The following is a 15,594-nucleotide window of genomic DNA, read 5'->3' on the forward strand; positions in this document are numbered from 1 at the left end:
CCCAGCACATTCCACACGGGAATCAGACCCACAACCCCACACACACAGAGGCGCTCGGCCCGGGACACTGCACAACACCATGTAATCACGGCCACTTCACCCAAACCTTAACCGTTACCGCCTCATTTGAAAGCTAAGACCTACAAAACTAATGGAAACGGATCATTTCCCTCACATGGCTCCATTAGTTCACACATAGCATTAGCCTGTTCAATGCATTTTTCCTACAACATTAGCATAAGCCTGTTCAATGCATTTTTCCTATAACATTAGCATTAGCCTGTTCAATGCATTTTTCCTATAACATTAGCATAAGCCTATTCAATGTTTTTTTCCTATAGCATTAGCATTAGCCTGTTCAACGTATTTTTCCTATAACACTAGCATTAGCCTGTTCAATGCATTTTTCCTATAACATTAGCATTAGCCTGTTCAATGCATTTTTTCTATAACATTAGCATTAGCCTGTTCAATGCATTTTTCCTATAACATTAGCATTAGCCTGTTCAATGCATTTTTCCTATAACATTAGCATTAGCCTGTTCAATGCATTTTTCTCACACATAGCATTAGCCTGTTCAATGCATTTTTCCTACAACATTAGCATAAGCCTGTTCAATGCATTTTTCCTATAACATTAGCATTAGCCTGTTCAATGCATTTTTCCTATAACATTAGCATAAGCCTATTCAATGTTTTTTTCCTATGGCATTAGCATTAGCCTGTTCAACGTATTTTTCCTATAACACTAGCATTAGCCTGTTCAATGCATTTTTCCTATAACATTAGCATTAGCCTGTTCAATGCATTTTTTCTATAACATTAGCATTAGCCTGTTCAATGCATTTTTCCTATAACATTAGCATTAGCCTGTTCAATGCATTTTTCCTATAACATTAGCATTAGCCTGTTCAATGCATTTTTCTCACACATAGCATTAGCCTGTTCAATGTATTTTTCCTATAACACTAGCATTAGCCTGTTCAATGCATTTTTCCTATAACATTAGCATTAGCCTGTTCAATGCATTTTTCCTATAACATTAGCATAAGCCTGTTCAATGCATTTTTCCTATAACATTAGCATTAGCCTGTTCAATGCATTTTTCCTATAACATTAGCATAAGCCTGTTCAATGTTTTTTTCCTATAGCATTAGCATTAGCCTGTTCAATGTATTTTTCCTATAACATTAGCATAAGCCTGTTCAATGTTTTTTTCCTATAGCATTAGCATTAGCCTGTTCAATGTTTTTTTCCTATAACATTAGCACTAGCCTGTTCAATGTATTATTCCTATAACATTAGCATTAGCCTGTTCAATGCATTTTTCCTATAACATTAGCCTGTTCAATGCTTTTTTCCTATAACATTAGCATTAGCCTGTTCAATGCATTTTTCCTATAACATTAGCATTAGCCTGTTCAATTCATTTTTTCTATAACATTAGCATTAGCCTGTTCAATGCATTTTTCCTATAACATTAGCATTAGCTTGTTCAATGTATTTTTCCTATAACACTAGCACTAGCCTGTTCAATGCATTTTTCCTATAACATTAGCATTAGCCCGTTCAATGCATTTTTCCTATAACATTAGCATTAGCCTGTTCAATGCATTTTTTCTATAACATTAGCATTAGCTTGTTCAATGTATTTTTCCTATAACACTAGCACTAGCCTGTTCAATGCATTTTTCCTATAACATTAGCATTAGCCTGTTCAATGCATTTTTCCTATAGCATTAGCATTACGGCCACTTCACCCAAACCTAAACCGTTATCGCCTCATTTGAAAGCTAAGACCTACAAAACTAATGGAAACGGATCATTTCCCTCACATGGCTCCATTACTTATTAATTGCATTTTTCTCACACATTTTTGTCACTTTTTTGAGGCTTTTTTGTCATGTTTTTGGACTTATTTTAGTCACGTGGCTGTCCCCCAGAGGTACTCTCTGAATATACATTGAGCAGGCTAATGCAAACGGCTATAGGGGAAATACATTAAGCAGGCTAATGCTAACGGCTATAGGGGAAATACATTGAGCAGGCTAATGCTAGCGGCTATAGGGGGAAAACATTGAGCAGGCTAATGCTAACTGCTATAGGGTAAATACATTAAGCAGGCTAGTGCTAACGGCTATAGGGGAAATACATTAAGCAGGCTAATGCTAACGGCTATAGGGGAAACACATTAAGCAGGGTAATGCTAACGGCTATGGGGGAAATACATTAAGCAGACTAATGCTAACGGCTATAGGGGAAACACATTAAGCAGGGTAATGCTAACGGCTATGGGGGAAATACATTGAGCAGGCTAATGCTAACGGCTATAGGGGAAATATATTGAGCAGGCTAATGCTAACGGCTATAGGGGAAATACATTGAGCAGGCTAATGCTAACGGCTATAGGGGAAATACATTGAGCAGGCTAATGCTAACGGCTATAGGGGAAATACATTGAGCAGGCTAATGCTATCGGCTATAGGGGAAATACATTGAGCAGGCTCATGCTAACGGCTATAGGGGAAATACATTGAGCAGGCTCATGCTAATGGCTATAGGGGAAATACATTGAGCAGGCTCATGCTAATGGCTATGGGGAAATACATTGAGCAGGCTAATGCTAATGGCTATAGGGGAAATACATTAAGCAGGCTAATGCTAACGGCTATAGGGGAAATAAATTGAGCAGGCTAATGCTAATGGCGATAGAGAAAATATGTTAAGCAGGCTAATGCTAACGGCTATAGGGGAAATAAATTGAGCAGGCTAATGCTAATGGCGATAGAGAAAATATATTAAGCAGGCTAATGCTAGCAGCTATAGAGGAAATATATTAAGCAGGCTAAAGAGAGGTTTAAAATGTAACTGCAGCTGCAGGTTTGGAGGCAGCTGTTACTCCCCCCGTCCCAATGAATCACCACCCACAAAAAGAACATCTGCCTGATCCTCCAACCACAAACATCTCACTTTATACTGTAACCAGTAACTAAGTATTTTTACTCCAGCGCTGCAGTAGAGCTTTGAGATCTGTGCTTTACTCGAGTAGTATTTACTTTTACTTCACTACATTTGAAAGATAAATAAAACACTTTCTGTTCTTTCTTATAAAGGCTCCAAAGGAAAAAGCAGGATCTACAGTGGGAGGGGTCCCAACAGTGACAGAGAAACAAAACAAGGAAAAAAAATCATTCAATTAAGAATCAAGTACATGAATCAAATACAACTATTTTACGAGTCGCATGAAGCTTCTGTTGCTTAAAGATTTACTCACTGTGGATCAGGTCCAAATTATTATTACGTATTCTAGTAAAAATGACCTTATGGCAATACTCTAACATGTACAATTACTTCAAACTATTCCTAAAGTACATGTAAGTGAGTACATCAATTTCTTTAAAAAGCAACTCGCTACAAAACCTGCAGATCTACATCATTAATAAAGTTTTAAAGTGCACCAGTCCTACCTTCATTAATATAAATAAAGTTTTACAGTGCACCAGTCCTACTTTCATTAATACAAATAAGGTTTTACAGTGTACCAGTCCTACCTTCATTAATATAAAGTTTTAAAGTGCACCAGTCCTACCTTCATTAATATAAATAAAGTTTTAAAGTGCACCAGTCCTACCTTCATTAATATAAATAAAGTTTTAAAGTGCACCAGTCCTACCTTCATTAATATAAAGTTTTAAAGTGCACCAGTCCTACCTTCATTAATATAAATAAAGTTTTAAAGTGCACCAGTCCTACCTTCATTAATATAAATAAAGTTTTAAAGTGTACCAGTCCTACCTTCATTAATATAAATAAAGTTTTAAAGTGCACCAGTCCTACCTTCATTAATATAAATAAAGTTTTACAGTGCACCAGTCCTACCTTCATTAATATAAATAAAGTTTTAAAGTGCACCAGTCCTACCTTCATTAATATAAAGTTTTACAGTGCACCAGTCCTACCTTCATTAATATAGATAAAGTTTTAAAGTGCACCAGTCCTACCTTCATTAATATAAATAAAGTTTTAAAGTGCACCAGTCCTACCTTCATTAATATAAATAAAGTTTTAAAGTGCACCAGTCCTACCTTCATTAATATAAATAAAGTTTTACAGTGCACCAGTCCTACCTTCATTAATGTAAATAAAGTTTTACAGTGCACCAGTCCTACCTTCATTAATATAAATAAAGTTTTAAAGTGCACCAGTCCTACCTTCATTAATATAAATAAAGTTTTACAGTGCACCAGTCCTACCTTCATTAATATAAATAAAGTTTTAAAGTGCACCAGTCCTACCTTCATTAATATAAATAAAGTTTTACAGTGCACCAGTCCTACCTTCATTAATATAAATAAAGTTTTAAAGTGCACCAGTCCTACCTTCATTAATATAGATAAAGTTTTAAAGTGCACCAGTCCTACCTTCATTAATGTAAATAAAGTTTTACAGTGCACCAGTCCTACTTTCATTAATACAAATAAGGTTTTACAGTGCACCAGTCCTACCTTCATTAATATAAATAAAGTTTTAAAGTGCACCAGTCCTACCTTCATTAATATAAATAAAGTTTTAAAGTGCACCAGTCCTACCTTCATTAATATAAATAAAGTTTTACAGTGCACCAGTCCTACCTTCATTAATGTAAATAAAGTTTTACAGTGCACCAGTCCTACCTTCATTAATATAAATAAAGTTTTAAAGTGCACCAGTCCTACCTTCATTAATATAAATAAAGTTTTACAGTGCACCAGTCCTACCTTCATTAATATAAATAAAGTTTTAAAGTGCACCAGTCCTACCTTCATTAATATAAATAAAGTTTTACAGTGCACCAGTCCTACCTTCATTAATATAAATAAAGTTTTAAAGTGCACCAGTCCTACCTTCATTAATATAAATAAAGTTTTACAGTGCACCAGTCCTACCTTCATTAATATAGATAAAGTTTTACAGTGCACCAGTCCTACCTTCATTAATATAGATAAAGTTTTAAAGTGCACCAGTCCTACTTTCATTAATATAAATAAAGTTTTAAAGTGCACCAGTCCTACCTTCATTAATATAGATAAAGTTTTACAGTGCACCAGTCCTACCTTCATTAATATAGATAAAGTTTTACAGTGCACCAGTCCTACTTTCATTAATATAAATAAAGTTTTACAGTGCACCAGTCCTACCTTCATTAATATAGATAAAGTTTTACAGTGCACCAGTCCCACCTTCATTAATATAAATAAAGTTTAAAGTGCACCAGTCCTACCTTCATTAATATAAAGTTTTACAGTGTCCAAGTCCTACCTTCATTAATATAGATAAAGTTTTACAGTGCACCAGTCCTACCTTCATTAATATAAAGTTTTACAGTGTACCAGTCCTACCTTCATTAATATAAATAAAGTTTTACAGTGCACGAGTCCTACCTTCATTAATATAAATAAAGTTTTAAAGTGCACCAGTCCTACCTTCATTAATATAAATAAAGTTTTAAAGTGCACCAGTCCTACCTTCATTAATATAAATAAAGTTTTACAGTGCACCAGTCCTACCTTCATTAATATAAATAAAGTTTTAAAGTGCACCAGTCCTACCTTCATTAATATAAAGTTTTACAGTGTACCAGTCCTACCTTCATTAATATAAATAAAGTTTTACAGTGCACCAGTCCTACCTTCATTAATATAGATAAAGTTTTAAAGTGCACCAGTCCTACCTTCATTAATGTAAATAAAGTTTTACAGTGCACGAGTCCTACCTTCATTAATATAAATAAAGTTTTAAAGTGCACCAGTCCTACCTTCATTAATATAAATAAAGTTTTAAAGTGCACCAGTCCTACCTTCATTAATATAAATAAAGTTTTACAGTGCACCAGTCCTACCTTCATTAATATAAATAAAGTTTTACAGTGCACCAGTCCTACCTTCATTAATATAGATAAAGTTTTAAAGTGCACCAGTCCTACCTTCATTAATATAGATAAAGTTTTAAAGTGCACCAGTCCTACTTTCATTAATATAAATAAAGTTTTACAGTGCACCAGTCCTACCTTCATTAATGTAAATAAAGTTTTACAGTGTACCAGTCCTACCTTCATTAAAATAAATAAAGTTTTAAAGTGCACCAGTCCTACCTTCATTAATATAAATAAAGTTTAAAGTGCACCAGTCCTACCTTCATTAATATAAATAAAGTTTACAGTGCACCAGTCCCACCTTCATTAATATAAATAAAGTTTACAGTGCACCAGTCCTACCTTCATTAATATAAATAAAGTTTTAAAGTGCACCAGTCCTACCTTCATTAATATAAATAAAGTTTTACAGTGCACCAGTCCTACCTTCATTAATATAAATAAAGTTTTAAAGTGCACCAGTCCTACCTTCATTAATATAAATAAAGTTTTACAGTGTACCAGTCCTACCTTCATTAATATAAATAAAGTTTTACAGTGCACCAGTCCTACTTTCATTAATATAAATAAAGTTTTAATAAAGTTTTAAAGTGCACCAGTCCTACCTTCATTAATATAAATAAAGTTTTAATAAAGTTTTAAAGTGCACCAGTCCTACCTTCACTTCCACCACAGGCTCCGCGGGTCTGACGGTCTCCACAGGCCGGGGGGGAGGCTCTGTCTTCGGCTCTGGCTGCGGCTCCGGGGCCCGCGGGACCCCCAGGGCTCTGGACGGGGGGACATCATCTCCATAGGACACTTTTTGTTTCTGCTTCTTGGCGGCGGCGGCGGAGTCGTCGCTCTTCTTCCCCAGCAGAGACGAGGCGAAGTACACGGCCACCACCGTGACCAGCAGCGCCGGGATGAGCACCGTGGGGTCCAGCTCCATGACAGCGGGGAGAGGGAGGTCTGTGTCAGCCCGCGGCCTCACTGTGAGTGAGGCTGGAGCCCGGGCTGCAGCGCTCTCCCCCCCCGGGCCCGCCCTCCCCCCTCGTCCGACTGCCCGCTGGGAGGGGCTGCAGACCGGGGAGGACCGCAGATCTACGACCGCAGAGGGAAGTCCCCAAACTGTTTAAGCTCTGAACTCCCGCCTGAGCATGTTTTCTCCTGTTCTCCAAAGTCTCCAAATCTAAAAGCCTCTTCAAAATGGCGACCAAAAACGAGAAGAAAATGAGGATGTAAATTGAAATGACAAAAATCCAGCAAAAAAATGGCAAAAATCCAGAAAAAATGTGACAAAAATCCAACAAAAAATGACAAAAAAACAGCAAAAAATGTGACAAAAAAGTGTCAAAAATCCAGCAAAAAAACCACAAAAATTCAGCAAAAAATGACAAAAATTCAGTAAAAAAAAAAGACAAAAATTCAGCAAAGAAAGACAAAAATCCAGCAAAAAGTGACAAAAATCCAGCAAAAAAAGGCAAAAATCCAGCAAAAAAGTGACAAAAGAGCAGCAAAAAATGTGACAAAAAAGTGACAATAATCCAACAAAAACGTGACAAAAATCAACAAAAAAAATGACTAAAATCCAGCAAAAAATGACAAAAATTTCGCAAAAAAAAGACAAAAAATCAGCAAAAAAATGACTACAATCCAGCAAAAAAGTGACAAAAATGCATAAAAAAAGACAAAAATTCAGCAAAAAATGACAAAAATTCAGTAAAAAAAAATGACAAAAAATCAGCAAAAAAAGACAAAAATCAGCTAAAAATGACAAAAAATCAACAAAAAAAATGACAAAAATCCAGCAAAAAGAGACAAAAATCCAGCAAAAAAAGGCAAAAATCCAACAAAAAAGTGACAAAAGAGCAGCAAAAAATGTGACAAAAACGTGACAAAAATCCAGCAAAAAATGACAAAAATCCTGAAAAAAAATGACAAAAATCCAGCAAAAAATGACAAAAATCCTGAAAAAAAATGACAAAAATCCAGCAAAAAATGACAAAAATTTCGCAAAAAAAATGACAAAAAATCAGCTAAAAAATGACAAAAATCCAGCAAAAAAAAAAAGACAAAAATCAGCAAAAAAAATGACTAAAATCCAGCAAAAAAGTGACAAAAAAGTGACAATAATCCAACAAAAAAGTCACAATAATCCAGCAAAAAAGTGACAAAAATGCATCAAAAAAGTAACAAAAGTGCCATTAAAAAGTGACAAAGACACATAAGGGAAATAAAAAGTGACGACAATGGCAAAGAGGAGAGAGTGCATTTGGTTTTGGCGGGTGGTAAGAGGTTAACGAGTCAAAGTAATGGTGCGTTCCAGGCAACTGATACATTTCCCACCTCCCACTTGGACAAAGGCCTTGGAGCTACAACTTGTAAACTCGGAGATGTCCAGAGAGCTCTGAGTTTGGGAGATGAAGACAGTAATGGCGGCTCCCAGTGGAGGAGCTGCTAATAATAAAACATTTCACATTTTTGTCACATTTTTGTCACATTTTTGTCATTTTTGTCACATTTTTTGTCATTTTTATAACAAATTTTTATCACATTTTTGTCACAGCTTTTGTCATTTTTTTCTAAATTTTTTATCACATTTTTGTCACATTTTTGTCATTTTTTAAATATTTTTTTTATTACATTTTTGTCATTTTTTGGTCAATTTTTGGTCACATTTTTTGTCACATTTTTTGTCACATTTTTGTCGTTTTTTTTGTCACATTTTTGTCATTTTTTTGTCACATTTTTGTCATTTTTTTGTCATTTTTTGTCACATTTTTTGTCACATTTTTGTCATTTTTTTGTCACATTTTTTGTCACATTTTTGTCATTTTTTGTCACATTTTTGTCACATTTTTTGTCACATTTTTGTAATTTTTTGTCACATTTTTTGTCATTTTTATAACAATTTTTTATCACATTTTTGTCACAGTTTTTGTCATTTTTTGTAAATTTTTTATCACATTTTTTTACATTTTTGTCATTTTTTAAATATTTTTTGTCATTTTTTTGTCACTTTTTTGGTCATTTTTTATCACATTTTTTGTCACTTTTTTGTCACTTTTTTGGTCATTTTTTATCACATTTTTTGTCACATTTTTGTCATTTTTTGTCACATTTTCTGTCACATTTTTATCATTTTTTCATCAATTTTTTGTCAATTTCTTGTGACATTTTTTGCCACTTTTTCATCAATTTTTCTTCACTATTTTGTCAATGTTTTCTCACTTTTTTGTCACATTTCCATCATTGTTTTCGTCTCAGTTTTGTTGCTATTTTCACAGCTTTTTCCCAGAAGCTTTTGGATTGGGGTAAAGCCAAACTGGAGAAAATGTGCTCGGCTCAGGTGGGAGTTAAGGGGTTATTTTGGCTCCTCTTCCCACCTCTGCCCGGATGCAGCTGTTGCCAAACACTCACCAAAACATCTGGCAGCGGTCGCTCGTGGACAGCTGTTTCCTGCAGAGGGCGCTGTTTCAGAAAGTGCGGGTCCTGAGTCCGCGGCGGCTCCGGGGCTGCGGGTTCAGGGCGGGACCACCTGACGGAAGTCTCTTCACAGTAAAAGCCGCTCAGGAGCAGCTGTTTCTGAGGCTTTTAGTCAGACCGAGCTTAATTTAGCCCCGGCCCGGATCCTCGGCGCGGGTTGGTCCGTTTAGGGTTCAGTTTGTATCAAAACGTTTGACAGGTTTGAAGTATTTATAGTTGGATTAGGTTTACGCTTTTCAATTTTAGCCACATTTAATCTCGTAAAAGTTCATGTAAATTAAGATAAGATTAACCCCTTGACTCCAAAAGCTTCTGGAAAAAAGCTGTGAAAATAGCAACAAAACTGAGACGAAAACAATGATGGAAATGAAAAAATGTGACAAAAAAATGACAAAAATTTGCTAAAAATTTGACAAAAAATACAAAAATGTGACAAAAATGTGATAAAAAAAAATGGACAAAAAAATGACAAAAAGTGACAAAAAAGGACAAAAGAATGAAAATAAAATTGATAAAAATGTGACAAAAAATGCCAAAAATGTAACAAAAAAATGAAAAAAAAAAAAATTATAAAAATTTGACAAAAACATTACAAAAATATGAAAAACTATGAAAAAAAGACAAAAATGTGATAAAAAAAATGACGAAAAAAATCACTAAAAATGACAAAAAAGTTACAAAAATGAGTTGAATACCCAACAAAAAAATGATGGAAAAAAAATCTCATGACGTGAGGAAAAAGATCCTCTCGGTTCAGGCGGGAGTTAAAGGCACGATACCTGACATCTTTTTTAGTAGTAAAACAATATATATTTTGTCCTCTTAGTATATTGTAAACATTTGTTATTAAATACTTTGCAGTTAATTATAAAGCCTTTCTATCAACTTCATAAACCTGAAGGCTTGTTTTCTGGCATTTTATACCCGCAGAAGCAACTCAAATGTAATACTTTTTCTGCTATATTTTAAAAGTGTTGAGCAAAGTCAGAACGTTCCAAGAAATTTAACCCCTTAACTCACACCTGAACCGAGCACATTTTCTCCAGTTTGGCTTTACCCCAATCCAAAAGCTTCTGGGAAAAAGCTGTGAAAATAACAACAAAACTGAGACGAAAACTATGATGGAAATGTGAGAAAAAAGTGAGAAAACATTGACGAAAAAATTGATGAAAAAATGACAAAGATTTTATAAAGATTTGACCAAAAAAATGTCAAAAATGTGACAAAAATGTGACAAAAAATGAAAAAAATGTGAAAATAAAATGACCAAAAAAAGGACAGAAATTTGATTAAAAATTTGACAAAAAAATGAAAAAATGTCAAAAAAAATGTCACAAGAAATTACCAAAAAAATGACAAAAAATGGATAAAGATTTCACAAAAAATGACAAAAAAATAACAAAAAAGTTACAAAAATGAGTTGAACACCCAACAAAAAAATTATGGAAAAAAAATCTGATGACGTGAGGAAAAAGATCCTCTCGGTTCAGGTGGGAGTTAAGAGGTTAAAGGAACAGGCCACGTTACTTTTGGTCACGGCTTTAACATAACGTTATAACGCTAAGCATCATGGGACTAGCACCAATAATAAACTAATGGAGATTTTGAAAGTTAAAATACTGGAGTTATTGTTCACATTAAAACACATGGACACCACAGTGAGTTACATGTATTTACCAGCAGTGACTCAGAAGCTAACGGAGCTGATCCACGGCTTTTTTCTCCATTTTTTATACTGTTTTTATCCAATGTTAGTCTATGGAAAATGTACGCGAACAGCTGCAAAGATGGCGGATCTCCATGGTAACTGTGGAATTTCCCGAACTCTATTAGATTTGGTTTGAAGAAGCGTTCATATAACGTTAGCATCGCATGAGCTAACTGTTGTAGCATTAGCAGTTTTGTTTACATACGACTTCAATCACCTGGTGCGCACTGAAGTCGTAACTGGTAACTTTCAAGTGGCAAATTTACCACCATAATGCTAACAGCTAGCTAGCGCTAGCTACGACTGCCGTTTTTCCACTTCTACTGAACAATCTGCTGTGTATAAACATCCAGATTGACTTTATTCCTGTGATAAATAAGTTCATGTTCCATCAGAAAATGAAGAGCGGACATTTGTGTTTGGTTAGCGCTAGATCGTATGCTCCGGAGGGACGTTTGTATAGATCTATGAGTTGGTTTGTCTAAAAATACAAATAATCCTAATCCGTAAAGTTGACCCCTTAACTCCCACCTGAACCGAGCACATTTTCTCCAGTTTGGCTTTACCCCAGTCCAAAAGCTTCTGGAAAAAAAACTGTGAAAATAGCAATAAAACAATGATGGAAATGTGACAAAAAAAATGAGAAAACATTGACAAAAAAAGTGACGAAAAATTTATGAAAAAGTGGCAAAAATGTCACAAAAAATTGATAAAAAATGGACCAAAAAATGTCAAAAATGTCACAAAAAAATTGACGAAAAAATGTCAAAAATGTGACAATTTGTGACAAAAAATGACAAAAAATTGATTAAAAATGGACGAAAAAATGACAAAAATGTGACAAAAAATTCCAAAAAAACGAAAAGAAAAAAAAGTAAAAAATGTGACAAAAAAATGATTAAAAATTGACGATAAATTGACAAAAAAGTGACAAAAAAGTGACAATAAATTACAAAAAATCGATACAAAAAAAAGTCAAAAATGTGACAAAAAATGTACTAAAAATGGACGAAAAAATGACAAAAATGTGATAAAAAATTACAAAAAAGTTACAAAAATGAGTTGAACACCCAACAAAAAAAAATGTTGGAAAAGAAAATCTGCTGACGTGAGGAAAAAGATCCTCTCGGTTCAGGCGGGAGTTAAGAGGTGAACCATCTCCCTGGCCCTCACCTTAATTTGTGTCATGATATCTCACGTTTTCACAGCAGACTGTCCCTCCGGGTCATACGATCTAGCACTAACCTTTGTGTTTCCCAAAAGATTCTATTTTCCCGCTTGACGAAGCCCCGCCCCCTTCTATGACGAGACGCCGTCTGCGTCACCGGGCTGGAGGATTTTCAGTGATGATGGTTTGAAATTGAAAAGTCATTCATTTAAAACAAACCGAGGCAAAGAGCTGATCAGTAGAAAACCTTTATTATCATCAACAGCAACACGTGTTTAGGCACTTTTAGTCTGAGACGGACGAGACGAGACGAGACCGCGGCTCAGGAACGTCTCAGGAACGTCTCAGGAACGTCTCAGGAACGTCTCAGGAACGTCTCAGGAACGTCTCAGGAACGTCTCAGGAACGTCTCAGGAACATGGACGCCGTTTGTTCAGAAACAGCAGCAACGAGAGAAAACGTTTCACCGTTTCATGGCCGAGGTTTAGAAACGCGGTTTAAAAACCCAGCACGTTTATACAAGATGATTTTACAGCGATGTAAATCTTCTGCGAGGGTTCAGGTCAGGCATGCCCCGGGGCAGCTTGTACAGGCCTTGATTCTTCACATATTAAAAAGAGTCACAGACAGACAGAGCGGGAGGAGACGTTCAAGGCTGAGCTGAGGCGGGCGACGTCACATTAAAACTGCAGCTTCGATATCGACTGTAAAGAAATGTGGGAAATGGTCATGAAGGGGGAATTGTGGAAGACGATGACAACAATGGGGGGAAATATAGAAGGGAAAAATATGGGGAAATGGCAAGAAATCAATCAAAAAAAAAAAAATCTGAAAAAAAAGGAACAATTTGGGTAAAGTGGGGAAAAAGAAAAAATTGGGCAAAAAAAAAAAAATTACCAAAAAATGTATTGGTCATTTTTGTACTCACTACTGCCACTTCAGGTCTTACGCGTAACTGCAGCTTCTATTTCAAGTGGGTAAAAAAATAGAAAATTGGGGGGGGGAGGAAAAATACTGGAAAGAATAGAGGAAAATTGTGGAAAACATTGTAATAAAAACAACAACTGAAAAAAATGGGGGTGAGTAAAAAATTGAAAAAAACAAAACAAAACAAAAAAACAGAAAAATATATTTAAACATAAAAAATAGTAATCTAAAAGTGGATTCACATTTTGAAAATCGGAGGGGGAAAAAACAAAGGGGAAAAAAGGAAAAAAAAAATATGGGGAAATGGCAAGAAATCCCAAAAAAAAAAATCTAAAAAAAAAAAAGGAACAATTTGGGTAAAGTGGGGAAAAAGAAAAAATTGGGCAAAAAAAAATAATTACCAAAAAATGTATTATTAAAGAGACTAGATGCAAGTTGGTCATTTTTATACTCACTACTGCCACTTCAGGTCTTACGCGTAACTGCAGCTTCTATTTCAAGTGGGTAAAAATGTTGAAAATTGGGGGGGAAGGAAAAATATTGGAAAGAATAGAGGAAAATTGTGGAAAATATTGTAATAAAAACAACAACTGAAAAAAATGGGGGTGAGTAAAAAATTGAAAAAAACAAAACAAAAAAAACAGAAAAATATATTTAAACATTGGAAAAAAATAGTAATCTAAAAGTGGATTCACATTTTGAAAATCGGAGGGGGAAAAACAAAGGGGAAAAAAGGAAAAAAAAAATATGGGGAAATGGCAAGAAATCAATCCAAAAAAAAAAATCTAAAAAATAAAAATAAAAAAATTTGGGTAAAGTGGGGAAAAAGAAAAAATTGGGCAAAAAAACAAAATTACCAAAAACTGTATTATTAAAGAGACTAGATGCAAGTTGGTCATTTTTGTACTCACTACTGCCACTTCAGGTCTTACGCGTAACTGCAGCTTCTATTTCAAGTGGGTAAAAATGTTGAAAATTGGGGGGGAAGGAAAAATATTGGAAAGAACAGAGGAAAATTGTGGAAAACATTGTAATAAAAACAACAACTGAAAAAAATGGGGGGAGGGAAAAATTGAAAAAAAAAAAAAAAAACAGAAAAATATATTTAAACATTGGAAAAAAATAGTAATCTAAAAGTGGATTCACATTTTGAAAATCGGAGGGGGAAAAACAAAAGGGAAAAAAGGAAAAAAAAATGGGAAAGAATAGAGGAAAATTGTGGAAAATAAAAACGAGGGGAAATAACTGAAAAAAAAATGGGGGTAAGTAAAAAATTGAAAAAAATTGAAAAAAAAAAAGAACGGAAAAATATATTTAAACATTGGGGAAAAATTGTGATCTAAAAGTGGATTCACATTTTGAAAATTGGAGGGAAAAAAACAAGGGGAATAAAAGAAAAATTGGGGAAAATTGAAATTATTTATTTATTATTAAAGGGACTAGATAGAAGTTGGTCATTTCTATACTCACTACTGCCACCTCAGGTCTTACGCGTAACTGCAGCTTCTATTTCAAGTGGGTAAAAATGTTGAAAATTGGGGGGGGAAGGAAAAATATTGGAAAGAACAGAGGAAAATTGTGGAAAACATTGTAATAAAAACAACTGAAAAAAATGGGGGTGAGTAAAAAATTGAAAAAAATTTAAAAAAATTGAAAAAAAAAAGAAAAAAAAAAAAAGGAAAAATATATTTAAACATTGGGAAAAAATTGTGATCTAAAAGTGGATTCACATTTTGAAAATCGGAGGAAAAAAAACAAGGGGAATAAAAGAAAAATTGGGGGAAATTGAAATTATTTATTTATTATTAAAGGGACTAGATAGAAGTTGGTCATTTTTATACTCACTACTGCCACTTCAGGTCTTACGCGTAATTGCAGCTTCTATTTCAAGTGGGTAAAAGTTTTGAAAATTGGGGGGGGGGGGGGGGGACGGAAACAGACAAAAGAGGGAAAAAAAGGAAAAATATCTGAAAGAATAGAGGAAAATTTTGGAAAACATTGTAATAAAAACGAGGGGAAACAACAGGAAAAAAATGGGGGTGAGTAAAAAATTGAAAAAAATTGAAAAAAAATTGAAAAAAATTGAAAAAAAATTGAAAAAAATTGAAACAAAATTGAAACAAATTGAAAAAAATTGAAAAAAATTGAAAAAAAAAAACAGAAAAAAAACCCAGAAAATTATATTTAAACATTGGGAAAAATTGCAATCTAAAAGTGGATTCACATTTTGAAAATTGGAAGAAAAAAAAAGGAAAAAATATATGGGGAAATGGCAAGAAATCCAAAAAAAAAGAAAAAAAAAAAGAAAAGGAACAATTTGGGTAAAAACGTGGGGAAATAACTGAAAAAAAATGGTGGAGAATGGGAAAAAAATTGGAAAAAATATATATATATATTTTTAAACATTGGGAAAAA

The 15,594-nt window shown here is 34.1% G+C and overlaps 1 protein-coding gene across 3 annotated transcripts in view; it reads right to left on the reverse strand.

Annotated features, from left to right (window-relative positions):
* LOC306968969 (uncharacterized protein) overlaps positions 1-6,896 on the reverse strand; it is a 48,673-nt gene extending 41,777 nt beyond the window's left edge. For all 3 annotated transcript variants that reach the window (XM_079564570.1, XM_079564572.1, XM_079564571.1), the window contains exon 1: positions 6,570-6,896. In XM_079564570.1, coding sequence (XP_079420696.1) covers positions 6,570-6,839 — 270 coding nt within the window. In that variant the 5' untranslated portion in view covers positions 6,840-6,896. The remainder of the gene's footprint in view (positions 1-6,569) is intronic.
* Positions 6,897-15,594: the final 8,698 nt, after the last annotated feature.

This window comes from Gobius niger (genome assembly GCF_951799975.1).
Source record: "Gobius niger genome assembly, chromosome: 10".
Taxonomy (NCBI): Eukaryota; Metazoa; Chordata; class Actinopteri; order Gobiiformes; family Gobiidae; genus Gobius; species Gobius niger.